Source organism: Ruditapes philippinarum, unplaced genomic scaffold (genome assembly GCF_026571515.1).
Source record: "Ruditapes philippinarum isolate M1 unplaced genomic scaffold, ASM2657151v2 ctg10641_1_1_1_1, whole genome shotgun sequence".
NCBI classification, from domain to species: Eukaryota; Metazoa; Mollusca; class Bivalvia; order Venerida; family Veneridae; genus Ruditapes; species Ruditapes philippinarum.
The window spans coordinates 6,553-19,790 of record NW_026863529.1 but is presented as its reverse complement, the minus strand read 5'-3'; the positions used below and the strand labels follow the sequence as shown (position 1 = coordinate 19,790).

At 35.0% G+C, this 13,238-nt stretch overlaps 1 protein-coding gene across 1 annotated transcript; it reads left to right on the top strand.

Moving 5' to 3' along the window:
- Positions 1–983: 983 nt before the first annotated feature.
- On the top strand, positions 984–10,730 carry LOC132722323 (biorientation of chromosomes in cell division protein 1-like 1; the record flags this gene model as incomplete). The annotated part of the gene is given in 8 exon segments (XM_060706799.1): positions 984–1,184; positions 4,727–4,851; positions 6,093–6,334; positions 7,836–8,050; positions 8,469–9,011; positions 9,331–9,481; positions 9,997–10,131; positions 10,613–10,730. Coding segments are annotated over 8 exon segments (1,658 nt in total), but the record flags the coding sequence as incomplete, so codon positions are not given.
- Between the last annotated feature and the right edge of the window lie 2,508 nt (positions 10,731–13,238).

Sequence of the window (13,238 nt, the reverse complement as noted above, 5' to 3'; positions counted from 1 at the left end):
TAGCCATTATCCCTCAGGTAAGAACCGCAAGTTATGGCAGCAACTCTTTTCGTTCCTATGCATCTAAACTATGGAATTCACTTCCTCAACACCTCAGAATGGAAGTGAATTATGACCAATTTAAAAGTTTAATTGGTGCATGGAATGGAGAGTGTTGCTCATGTAGTTTCTGTCAATAAACCTGCATTATAGTTTAGCTCCATCTTCAGTTTTGTTTCTTGCCTGCTTTCTTTTGTTTTGCTGCTTACTTACATGTATCTGTTTATTTCACATTTGGCTTAAATTTTGTTAATATTCTCAACATAAATGATTATGTACATGTATTATTTTTCCAGTATGCTTGAATTTTTGTTTGCTTATTGTCTGCTTATTGCGAAGTTTGCTTATTGAGGAGGCTGCTGATCACTTCTTTCAAATTTTGAATTGGGGATTTTTATTTATAAAACCTAATTAGTGGTAACAGTTTTGTGATCCTTTTCATTTTCAATATCGTATTTCCTTTCTTTTATAGCAGTCCAGGCTAGGCCTGGGTCAAGGTCAGCAGTATCCACCCACTTTTAATGTAATCTTATTTTATGTATGTGCTAATATGTTCCGCATTTTATCTAGATATATATTATTTTATTCACTTATGATACAGTATAGATCTTTTAAGCATTTCCTTAGCATATCATAACTATTTATTAATTATTATTATTTTATTTTAACATTTGTCTTTCAAAGTTTATCTTAATGTGCTTCTTTTATGAGTTTTATGTTTATATCATTATATTATGCATGTATGTCGGTCAAAAGCTATACATAGCTTATGTTTTGTAAAAATGTTATATATGTATACCGACAATAAATAAATAAATTTTGATTTGATTTGATTTGTTTCCTTATTTAAATACAAAGTAAACCTAGATTTTATTACATCTTGCGGAATTTATCAATTATTTAAACCCGAAATGGAGCTACTGCACAGTACATTTTTCGCGAAAAGGGAAGCACTGGGAGAAAACAAAGCGCCGGGCGACGCGGAGCGTAATATTTTTTTTCCCAAAAAATAAAAAATGACTGCTGGGTCTTCGGAAGAAGAGAAAGCAGACCCAGAATTAGTGGAAAAGATAATTCACACATTAAAGTCAAAGGGATGTTTTGATCAGTTCAGAAAAGAATTTATTGCAGAGGCTGACACAAAGGTTTGGATATTTATATGTTTTCGCGATGTGTAAAATATTTTTCAAATATCATGAATCTGCTGGAGGCAATTCTATAATTTGACAATGACACAGTCGAGAGTTTTTGTTGTTTATGTTTTTTTAGAATAATCCCTTGACAATAATAGACTCAGTATTATGAAATTAGGTGCTACCAATGGTATCTGGACGTTTCGGCCTTGGTCTTTCCACTTTCTAGGCTTTTTGCCTCAAGTGTCCTTTTCGGCTACTCTTTGTGTCGCATGTACGAAGTAGAAACTCCATATAGGGAACACTTATCTGTCTGTCTGTCACAAAACTTGTCAGGACTACTCTTCATAAACTATGGTACAATGTCATCAAAACTTTACTGGCATGCGAGCAGTTTCCGTACAAAAAATCGTAGTGACTTAAACATTATTTTTTATTACGCTCACTCACCACAATTTGAATGTTACACATCAACAGTCTTCACGAAAAACTTTAAAAAGCACAGGACATTCGGGCCAGTAAAATTTCAAATCTAACTGGACCTGGTGATTTTTAGCCGGACCAAATACATAGATAGGTAATAAATTGATGGGTAAAGGAAAACACTTTATCATGCTTCCCTTGTTAATTTTGAAAGAAGCAAAATACTTCTTGTATTCTGGACCATAAGTTGATAGCTCTATAAATTTATAAGGACCAAATGTTAAGGCAAAACTGACTAGCATTGAACATGAACAACGCAGTTTGCTTCAAACAAATCACTTTCACACAAAATATTAACTTAACTCAATTATCACAAAATCATAGGTAAATAATGACCATTATAAACAATGGTTTAATTTCCGTAACTGTATGGTGCGGTACGGAAAATATCCAAGAAAAAAATGGCGGCCTCTATTACTCAATACAATTTAGACATCTCTCGCTGTGTTTTGAATTTTTAGGACAGAATTGACCGGTTTCACTTGCAAAAAAGGCAAAAATATCAATCTTTTAGAGAGCCCTGCTTCATTATTTTGTTGAATTTTTCTTATAATATTTTTTCATGGCCAAAAATCTACTGGCCCGTCGGACCACCAACCTTGCAATAATCACCGGACCGATGCTAAATTTAGTGGCCTCGGGCCTCGGACTGGCGTTAATTTCGAAGACTGCATCAATATTCAGCTCGTCACACAAATCATGGAAATTCCATGATGTTCTAAACATAGAACAACCCTTAGTTATGAGGCCTCATATGGGGTACCGAAATTATCCATTTTTTTGTTTGAAGAGAAGTAGTTCCCGTACATAAAATTTAACCCATTATAATTATACAAGTTTGTTATATCGGACCTATTTTTCATTTATAATTATTAGACAGAGCATTTTCTAAGAGATAACTAGATGTAATTCAGGAAATAGTGCGTAGACTAAACGCTGGTATCTATTACCCGGTACCGTTACCCCAACGCATTCACATGCAATAGCATGCTTGTATGCATGATATTTTACGCATCAAAGCCATAAAATTATTATATATTGTAATATTGGCCAAAATTCTGATAATTAAAGAAGTTTTCATCACATTGCCTACTTATCTGTAAACAGGTGGTATCAGTGGAAAACCCTTTAACAGGCCTTACGTGTCAGTATTTTTGCGCATGCGCGCAAGGACGGAATCCCCCAGAGAAAACAAGGTCACGTTTTGACAACGCACAGGTGAAAGTGATTTAAAATGAGACTTTTTATACATGCTGCCGAACTGACACTTAGATTTTGTCTCGTTTATGCATCTGCTTGATTTGAAATGATTTTTTGAAGAATTCAAGTAAAAATCAAGCGTTTAAATGAAAAATACGGGTACTGCTTCTGTACGGGAACTGCTCGCATACCAGTACCAGTTTACTGAAGTGGTCAGTACCAAGTCTACAGTTGTGCATATTGTCAGCATTTTCTGGTTTAATGATTTTTGACTGAGTTATGGCAGGTCTAGTACTTGGGCATATTACAGGGGTTTTCCGCTTGAATGATTTTTGGTCCAGTTATGGCCCACGAACAGGAAGGATAATAATAAAGACTACTTCTCTTATACCATTAATGCAATTTCAATGAAACTTTACATGATTGATGGGTAGGTCAAGTACATGTGCATTATACACAGGTTTTTTTGCTTGCTTGAATGATTTTCAGCTGAGTTCTTGCCCTTGAATAAAAAAATATGTTTTGACGTCACCTGTTAATGATTTTTGGGTCTCCTGCTTCATAGTACTAGTAGCTGCAATATGCGATTGGCTATCACAAGGTGACACATGTTACCACTGACAACCCTTGTTTGTACTGTGGGGATAATTCAGTATACTTGTTTAACACCTTGGTCAAGTGATTAAATTATCTTGAGTGATAATTAGGATTGTTCAAGATAATCTAATCAGTTGACCAATCAAGCTGTAACAACTGAAGTCAAAGACAAAAGATGATAAATCAGTGTGCAATCAAGCTGTATCATCCTGTGCCATGACATTCTGAATTTAATTCCATTTATAACTTTATGCTTTAATGATAGACTGTGAGAGAATTTTTTTTTAAATATATTTTTGTTGATATGAAATTAGGCAAAGCCTATGAATGGGGAAATCGGTCAAAAAAATTAAAAAATTGTTCATTTTCTATTTTACATTTTTCATTTGAAAAGTGTTATTTGGTATTTCATACACTGCTTCCGTTTCTACTCTGAACACCTCGGCGTTTATTATTAAGCTGAAATGTTGCGTTGTTCCATTTATATTGGATTACCCCGCCCATTATCATTTAGTTTCATTGAAAATGGCTGCGCCTAACAAGATATGACACTGGATACTTATTTAACAAATCACTTGAATTTTATTTGGTTCAGGCTTGATGAATAATCAATCAAGTTGTCATACTTTTACCTGAGAACAAATGGTGATTAGACTATTTGGACATTTTTAGTTAACTTCTATGAAGCAATATGAATTATGATCATGCTGCAATATGAAGCATGTTAACAAAAACAAGAAATGTTTGGCTATAACTGAACATGTGACCACATACTTGAAGCTGATTGGTCAAATATATTAAACCAAGAAAAATGACTCTCAAATGTTGGCCAAATATTTACTATTAAATTGATACACATTTGCCTCTTATCTGTTCAGATGTAAAGCAATACATTGTCATTATAGTAATGACCTGGACATAGTCAGTCATTAAAAATTACTCTGTGTCCCCAAAGACACAGTTGTACAATTTCTTTGCATACTCAACATATTTTGATATGTGTATTTGACACAGAAAATTGTGTTATGTAAAACTCTGTCTGAGCACATCTGATAGCCAGAATAGTGTGGGGATTTCTGGAGCTTTTATGATTTGCATTGAGAAGGCATTGGCAGTGATTTTGCCATATGATTTATTATTCCTGCAAAGATGATATATCACATTTGTATGCTGATGTATAGTAAAAAAAAAACTCTGTTATTCTCCCATAGTTGGTTAAGGTTTCCAACATTTGGTTGATAAATTTGATATATTCAACAAACTTTTATTTCCAGCCTGCATATCACAATCTACAACAGAGAGTAGAATCATATGTATCAAGATTTCTTAGCCAACAAAAATGGAGTCCAACACTAAACAAAAATCAACTGAGAGAGAATCTTCGCAGACAGATAAATCAGTAAGCTTAACTTTGTATTTTTGTTTACATTAACTTGTTACAGGTTTTAGTTCATGCAGGGCTTCTGTATATATTGGGAGTTTAGGAGTCATTTACTCAGTAATTTTGGCTTATGACTTTCAAAACGTAATGCTTTTCCTTCATTATTTGTTTAGTATTATAGTTTAAGCTAGGGTAGTCACCCTTGAAGTAACGTCAATGCACATTTTTTTACATCAAGGAGAATGTCAGGTCAATATTTTGTTATAAGGTTACAAAAATCTTGGGCATGCTAATGGCATGCATCACTATTCTCAATCATTGTTAATATGTTCATTTATATAGATTTATCCAAGTCTAATGATCTATCAGTCAGGTAAAATTTGACTCTATATACATGTACATTTAAGTTGCTTCTGAATGGTTAGAGAGTGCTAAATTTATTTAGCCTTAATGCTTATTTCTGCTAAAATTTGTCTTTATAATTCAAATCTCCAAAATTCATATATATTCCCTCTATTTGTAAAAAAATCCCCAACACAAAAAAGCAGCATCGTTTAAAAAGCAATATTCCAAAACAGGGGGACATTTTCGTATAGTTTGAAAAATAATAATAGTGTTGTATCACAATCTAGCAGATAATAAACTCTTCTTCTGTGTTTAACTTTTCCCCTCAACTTTACAATTTTCCCTCTCTGTTGGTCCTACCACCAATCCCCTACAAGTGAAATAAGCACTGCAAGATTATTATTAAGGCCATTGCAGGAAACCAATCATCATTATAAAATACATTAATATGACATTAATAGCAAATTAATTGTAAACTCCAAATGCCAGTAAAGATCTAATAAAATTGAATCAGGGAATTGGTGGATAGATATTTAATTATCGGTCATGTTTCTAATTGAAATCAATGATTCCTCTGATAAAACATTTGTGGAACAAAGGAAATGAAATTGTTGAACAGTTACTGAGTCACATGTATTTCAAGGAAGCATTATACAAATACCAGAGACAATAATGCAATATTACCTTGCATAAGTCCTTTGTTTTGTAGATATGGCAATAAATAATATATATGACTAAACTGGGTAGAAAATGTAAAGAAATAATTAAGTTCCAAAATATCGGTATTAAATTGAAGGAAAATTTAGCAAATTTATTTTTTGCTATATTAATTGCACGCAAATGTAGCGAAAATAAGATACTTGCGAAAAAACCCTGATATAAAGTATATGTATAATTCTTTTAACTATTTATAGGTCTGGTATGTTAAACAAAGGAGTGGAGAGGATTGTGGAGCAAACAATCAACCCAAAGATCATGCAGCTTATAAAGCCAAAGACAGATGAGGTGACATGTGAACACCTTAACATTAGTCTTACCGAACATAAGAATGCTCTGAAGAGAAAGCAACAAGAACAGCAGGAGAAATTGATGAAATCACCTGATTCTGCCAGCATTCAGAGTCTTCTGAATATTAATTTTAACTCACCACCACCAGGTTACTATAAATTTCATACACATATTTTATCTCATTAGCTCAGCAGTGCAGAGGTGAGCTTTTGTGTTGGCATGGTGCTTGTAATCCGTCATGTGTATTTCCATCATCTATTACACTTTAAACAAATCTCCTACTGAACCACATGGTAGATTTTGACCAAACTTCACAGAAATGATCCATAAGTAGCCCTTTACCCTTTTCCTTAAGTAACGGTAGTATAATGGTTCCAGGCTGAAGCATAGTTGTCACAGGAACTAAAATAGACTTTTTCTGCTCAGAAACTATAGTTCCCAGAGCTTAGTGGGCATGTACTTTGTAGCATCACCTTGTTATTTAAAAAAAAATTTGGGGCATAATTGGCCCTGCCTCAATGTGGACCTAATTAACTACATGTATGCATGTATGTCTGTATTAAAGAAGCATGATCGTTTGAAGCAAAAAATCTCAAGTGAAATATCGGGGAGGGGGGGGGTTGTCTAATATGACCCCCTTGTTATTAATTATGTAGCTACCGGTAGTCCATAATCCATATAGTCCATATATATTAATGTTACTCTACTCAGAAAAGAAAAGTAGGCCTGCTAAAAATTGTAAATTGCACAATGTTGTCAAACTAAGATTATAGCATTCAATCCTATTTTAGTGTATTGACTTATATGTTTCTACTTGTTTGTCAACATGTCTAAGACTATACATACTCCAGTATTGGTTCAAGTTTAGTTTTGAATGAAGGCAAATTTTAATTCCTGCTCCAAGATTATTGTCTGCTCTTTATGAATTGTGCCAGAAACTGGCTTTAGTACATTACTTTCATTAGCCATTAGTCATAGTTTTGCGTCATCCAACGGAAGAAGGCAAATTTGATAGTCTGTAAATAATTGTCTCCATGAAAATAGATTAAGTTATTATGATTGAGTTTTTGTGGCATTCAGGTACATTTAATTAGTACAGGGATATTATTTGACTGCTGGATACAAATAAAAACATTTCATTTAGTAGTTTCCCGCAGGTTAATATTAGAATATCAGTTTAAAGTTTCCTTGTTACAAAATTCATTTTTGTATGCATGCAGTAAAGTAGAAGAAGGGTGCGTCTGTGGCTGAGTGGTTAAGGTTGTTGACTTCAAACCACTTGCCCCTCACAGCTGTGGTTTCGAATCCAGACAGGGACTTTGGATTCTTTCATATGAGGAAGCTATCCAGCTAGCTTATGAAACATTAGTCGTTCTACGCAGGTGCCAATTTGTGCTTGAAATGGACGAAAGGGCATCTGAGATATTCCTCTACCAAAAAAGCTGGAAACTTGCCATATGACCTATACTGTGTTGATGCAACATAAAACACGTTAAAAAAATATTATGTGTGAGAATGAAGAAAGTTGTAAATGTTATATAATTTGATAAAGTGGTAAATGTTTTACATTTTGATAAAGTGGTAAATGTTATACATTTTGATAAAGTGGTAAATGTAAATGTTATATTTTTTTATTATTTACAAAACAGCTACTAATGCTGGTCCGTTTGCCAACACAAGTTCACCTGCTATGTTACCTGGACAGTATAACTCAGGACCTCCTCCTGCAGCTGGCATGCTTGGACCAACACCCACACCAGCACCAGGCCAATTTCCTCCTCAGCTTCAAGGTTACAGCGGTGCCAACCCAGCTGGACTAACTTTTCCAGGGATCAGTCAACAAAATTTTCCTTTTTTACCGCATGTAAGAATATGCTTATATATAATATATATACACTTGTATACAATGTGTTTCCTCAGGTTCTCCTCAATATTAAATTAAAAAGGTAATTACTCCTTACTAAAGACATACATATTATTGTCATTATCTGAAAAGTGGGATAATTAACAGATGTTTTACTGATATACCTGCTTGTATCTTTATTAATGTTGTTATGTTTTCATCCAACATTGTAGCTGAAAGGTGACCATTATTAAGATGAGGCATAAAAACCTCATTAGACTAAGAGTTTTTGCATGGTTTATGTGTAAATTCTTAATAAATTACAATAATAAGAGACCTAAAACCTGTAGCCTCTCTATTTAATAAAAGGCTAAAGACTGTCATGTCATGAACATCTTTACAACTTTTACTGGAGACATCATTATTTTTCTGTTCACAGGGTTGGAATGCTTCATTAAATGCTGGATTTCCGCCAATTTTCCCAGGCCATCCTTTTCAAACTTTTGGCATCCCCCCTCCAGGAATAGCAATGACTGTGCCCCCTCCAGCTGCAGGAGGCCTCATGATACCCCCAGTGAGCAGTGCAGTAATCACAAGCTCTGCACAAGCACTTAAACCATCTCCTATAAAGGGAATCAAAGGTCTTAATGCCCTCCTTGGTCTACCAACACCATCAGAAGAACCTGCTCCGCCGGGAACCGTCGTCCTCCCAGATGGTACCCAGGTTCTGAAAAAGAGACCAGCGTCTGATATCAGTTTGGCAGAAGATTCTAAAGATGGTTTATACACTGATGCTACAGGGAATGTTGACTCTGAGAAAGCTTTGGCAGAGAAAGCTGTCAATGAACAGATTCAGAAAGCAATGCATGAGCAGATGGTAGCTATTGGTGAGCTAGATGGTGAGCTTGGGGATCAGACTGGTGAAGGCAAGAGGCAATACAGGTTTGCCTGGGATGAAGATATACAGGAAGTTGACCTTGAGGTAGGAATAATATTTTTATGATCGTTTCATAGCAATTTTTTTTTAAACAAACATTTTAATGAAGCCCCTGCCTACTTCAAACTTTAATCTGACTATTAAAATGCATACTTTGTTAGTTTCTATTAGATAAGACCAAATGACACTTAAATTCTTATTTCAAAGAATTTGTCTTCAACAAAAATGTGTAAAAGAATATAACTTTATCAAAGTATCTTTTTAAAATGGTAATTTTAAACTACCTATTTTATCAATGTTATTGAAGAAATACATGTATATTGTATTTCAAATATCTATAGTAAATGTGTCTTAAATTTTACAGGATTCTGTCGGGTCAAGTGACATTAGTTCTGTGCACACAAGTGATCTGTCCCATTTTGAGGACAGTGAGAACAGTTCAGATAGTGACCTTGAAGATCTGGAGAATAAACTACAACAGTTGAAGGAGAAACATAAAGAAGAGTCAAACATTGGTAAATAACCTGATATACTTGCTTACAATTGTACTTTGTTCATCAATGAGAGTCTGAAATTTATTAGCAAAATGCTGTGAATTAGTATTCGATTAATGATTTATTATGCTGAAATCTGCGTTGTCAGTCTTCACTATGTTTTCATTCTATACAGCATTTCCAGTCTTCACTAACAATATGAGCCGTGTCATGACAAAACCAACATAATGGGTTTGCGAACAGCATGGATCCAGACCAGCCTGCGCATCCGTGCAGTCTGATCAGGATCCATGCTGTTCGCTATCAGTTTCTATACTTGTAAAAGGGTTTGTAAGCGAACAGCTTGGATCCAGATCAGACTGCGTGGATGCACAGGCTGGTCTGGATTCATGCTGGTCGCAAACCCATTATTTTTGGTTTTGTCATAGCGCAGCTCATATGTTTTCAGTCTTCAATTTGTTTTCTTTGTTCACTATATTTTCAGTCCTTACTATGGTTTTAGTCTTCACTTTGTTTTCATTTCACTATGTTTTCAGATCATGGTTCAGAAGCTGTTAAGGAGTCAGTGGAAGCCCAAGTAGAAATGATGGATACAGGGACTGCTGAAACACCATCAGAAATTGCTCCAACAGAATCTGCACTCATCAAATCTCAAATGTTAACACCTACTGGTGAGGCATTTATTTTAGCTCAACTATTATATTTATATCAGACAGAGAACTTTCATATTCACTCTGGTGCCCCTTTTTCAACTCAGAATTTAGGTTATTTTTTCCATACCACCCCACTTATTTCCTATACCCTTTGAGGTATTGCTTTCAAACTTTGTATACTTGTTAGTAACCATCATCCCTACTTCCAGGCAAGTACTTAAAATAATTGAGCGCACCTTCAAATGAGCAGCTCTTGTTTAGTTCTTTCTTAAATTTTGATAATGCAATTGTGTTAGGAGTTTTAGATACACTATCATAACTTGTAGTGTACTCAATCTAATGCAATGAAAAAATCTCAATCTAATTCAATGAAAAAAGAAGGTTATTTTAAATCTGACATGTCTCTCAAAATTTAAACCTGTACACACTCCTGCAACACAATTTCTGACGTTGATCTTATTGACGAGTTAAAACAAATATTATCTGTTACTATTAATAGAGAGCCAAGTAATGGATGAGGGTGCATTAAAGAAAGAGGTAGCAGAAAAGCCTCGTAAACTATTGTCGTTACAGTATAACTACAGCGATAGTGAAGATGAAGAGACGCGAGAAGAAAGAAAAGCCCGAATTGTAAGTATTCTCGTCCTTATATGCCGAATCATGTTCATTCATATTCATTAGTTTGAAGCTTGTTTCTTAATATGATCCGTACACCACACTGTTTTATGCTTTATATTTTTGCTTCTATTTTGATTTTTAGAAATTGACTGCAATACATTTGTACTATAACATGGGTAGGTAGTATAGTATGTAAGGAAAGGAGTATGTAAGGAAATATAATATGAGTTTGTGAAGTATTATATAAATTTGTAATAATGCAAATAAATTTCTCGAATTCTGGTTAATTTAATTTGTTTACGATGTGGTATAAACCATTAAGAACTGATGTGTGCACAATATGTGTGCATAAAATTTTTATTGTGTTTTGTATGTTATTTCTCGATCCAAATAATCTTACTTAAAAAAAAAGTTAAAAATTACACCACTATGATGACTTAATACTTGAAGTACATTTCATCTCGCACGTACGCAAAGCCATTGAATGGCAAGTCTCATTTATGTGTGTCTTTTTCTCACACTTTTTTAAAAAGAGTCTTAAAGTGCTGGGTTTCTTATAAACTTATCATCAGCAAAGAATTGTATTATTATGAACTTGTTATTCAAGTTGTTACTGGAATATACAGGAGAATATAGCCTAGGCGTTTCTAACATAAATATAACTCTTAGTGTGATATGGGTGTGTGAGGTAGTGTGATATGGGTATGTGAGGTAGTGTGATAAGAGTATGCGAGGTAGTGTGATAAGAGTATGCAAGGTAGTGTGATAAGAGTATGCGAGGTAGTGTGATATGGGTGTGTGAGGTAGTGTGATATGGGTGTATAAGGTAATTAGATATGGGTGTGTGAGGTAGTGTGATATGGGTGTGTGAGGTAGTGTGATATGGGTGTGTGAGGTTGTGTGATATGGGTGTATAAGGTAGTTAGATATGGGTGTGTGAGGTAGTGTGATATGGGTGTGTGAGGTAGTGTGATATGGGTGTGTGAGGTTGTGTGATATGGGTGTGTGAGGTTGTGTGATATGGTGGGTGAGGTAGTGTGATATGGGTGTATAAGGTAGTTAGATATGGGTGTGTGAGGTAGTGTGATATGGGTGTGTGAGGAAGTGTGATATGGGTGTGTGAGGTAGTGTGATATGGGTGTATAATGTAGTTAGATATGGGTGTGTGAGGTAGTGTGATATGGGTGTGTGAGGTAGTGTGATATGGGTGTGTGAGGTTGTGTGATATGGGTGTATAAGGTAGTTAGATATGGGTGTGTGAGGTAGTTAGATATGGGTGTGTGAGGTAGTGTGATATGGGTGTATAAGGTAGTTAGATATGGGTGTGTGAGGTAGTGTGATATGGGTGTGTGAGATTGTGTGATATGGGTATATGAGGTTGTGTGATATGGGTATGTGAGGTAGTATGATATGGGTATGTTAGGTAGTGTGATATGGGTAGGTGAGGTAGTGTGATATGGTATGTGAGGTAGTGTGATATGGGTGTATAAGGTAGTTAGATATGGGTGTGTGAGGTAGTGTGATATGGGTGTGTGAGGTAGTGTGATATGGGTGTGTGAGGTTGTGTGATATGGGTATATGAGGTAGTGTGATATGGGTGTGTGAGGTTGTGTGATATGGGTATGTGAGGTTGTGTGATATAGGTATGTGAGGTAGTATGATATGGGTATGTTAGGTAGTGTGATATGGGTATGTGAGGTAGTGTGATATTGGTAGGTGAGGTAGTGTGATATGGGTATATGAGGTAGTGTGATATGGGTATGTTAGGTAGTGTGATATGGGTACGTGAGGTAGTGTGATATGGGTATGTGAGGTAGTATGATACTTGTGTGTGAAATAGTATAATATGAATAAGAGTTTGCAAACTAGAACAATACTACTTTAACACGTAGTTTTTTATGCCACCGCAGCATCTGCGATGCGGTGGCATATAGCGATTCACCTGTGTGTGTGTTTGTTTGTGTGTGTGTGTGTGTGCGTGTGTTTATTGTCCAATCTCACTACATTGACCTGTAAACACACCAACAAATTGACTACATTTTGGAAAGTCACTACATACACTCGTGTAGTGATTTTCCTAATGCCTTTAAAAATGCTCTTTTCTTCATATTTTGTTTGCTAGTCGAAAATTTTGAATATGTGCAATTTTCCATGTTAAACTGACGTTTTATACACGTCCCTGTTAACTGAATTTTTGATGCGTACACACTTTTATCCAAACGCGCACCTGCTACCGGTGTTAGGGTAAGAATGTCCCGCGAAACGTCCACCATATTGAACTCGAAGGACAACTTGTTTTTTTTTTACCTAGTTATTGAAAAACGTTTAATATTTCGGAGGTACAAGATATCACAGACTTATAAGGTAAATATATATATATATATATCCTATGGACATTATTTGTTAGCGATATTTATAAATATCTTCCTTTCAGGCATTGAATTAACATTCACTCAGGGTTCTCAAAATCTCGATGACGCATGATCCAGCATTTGTTTAAAATAATC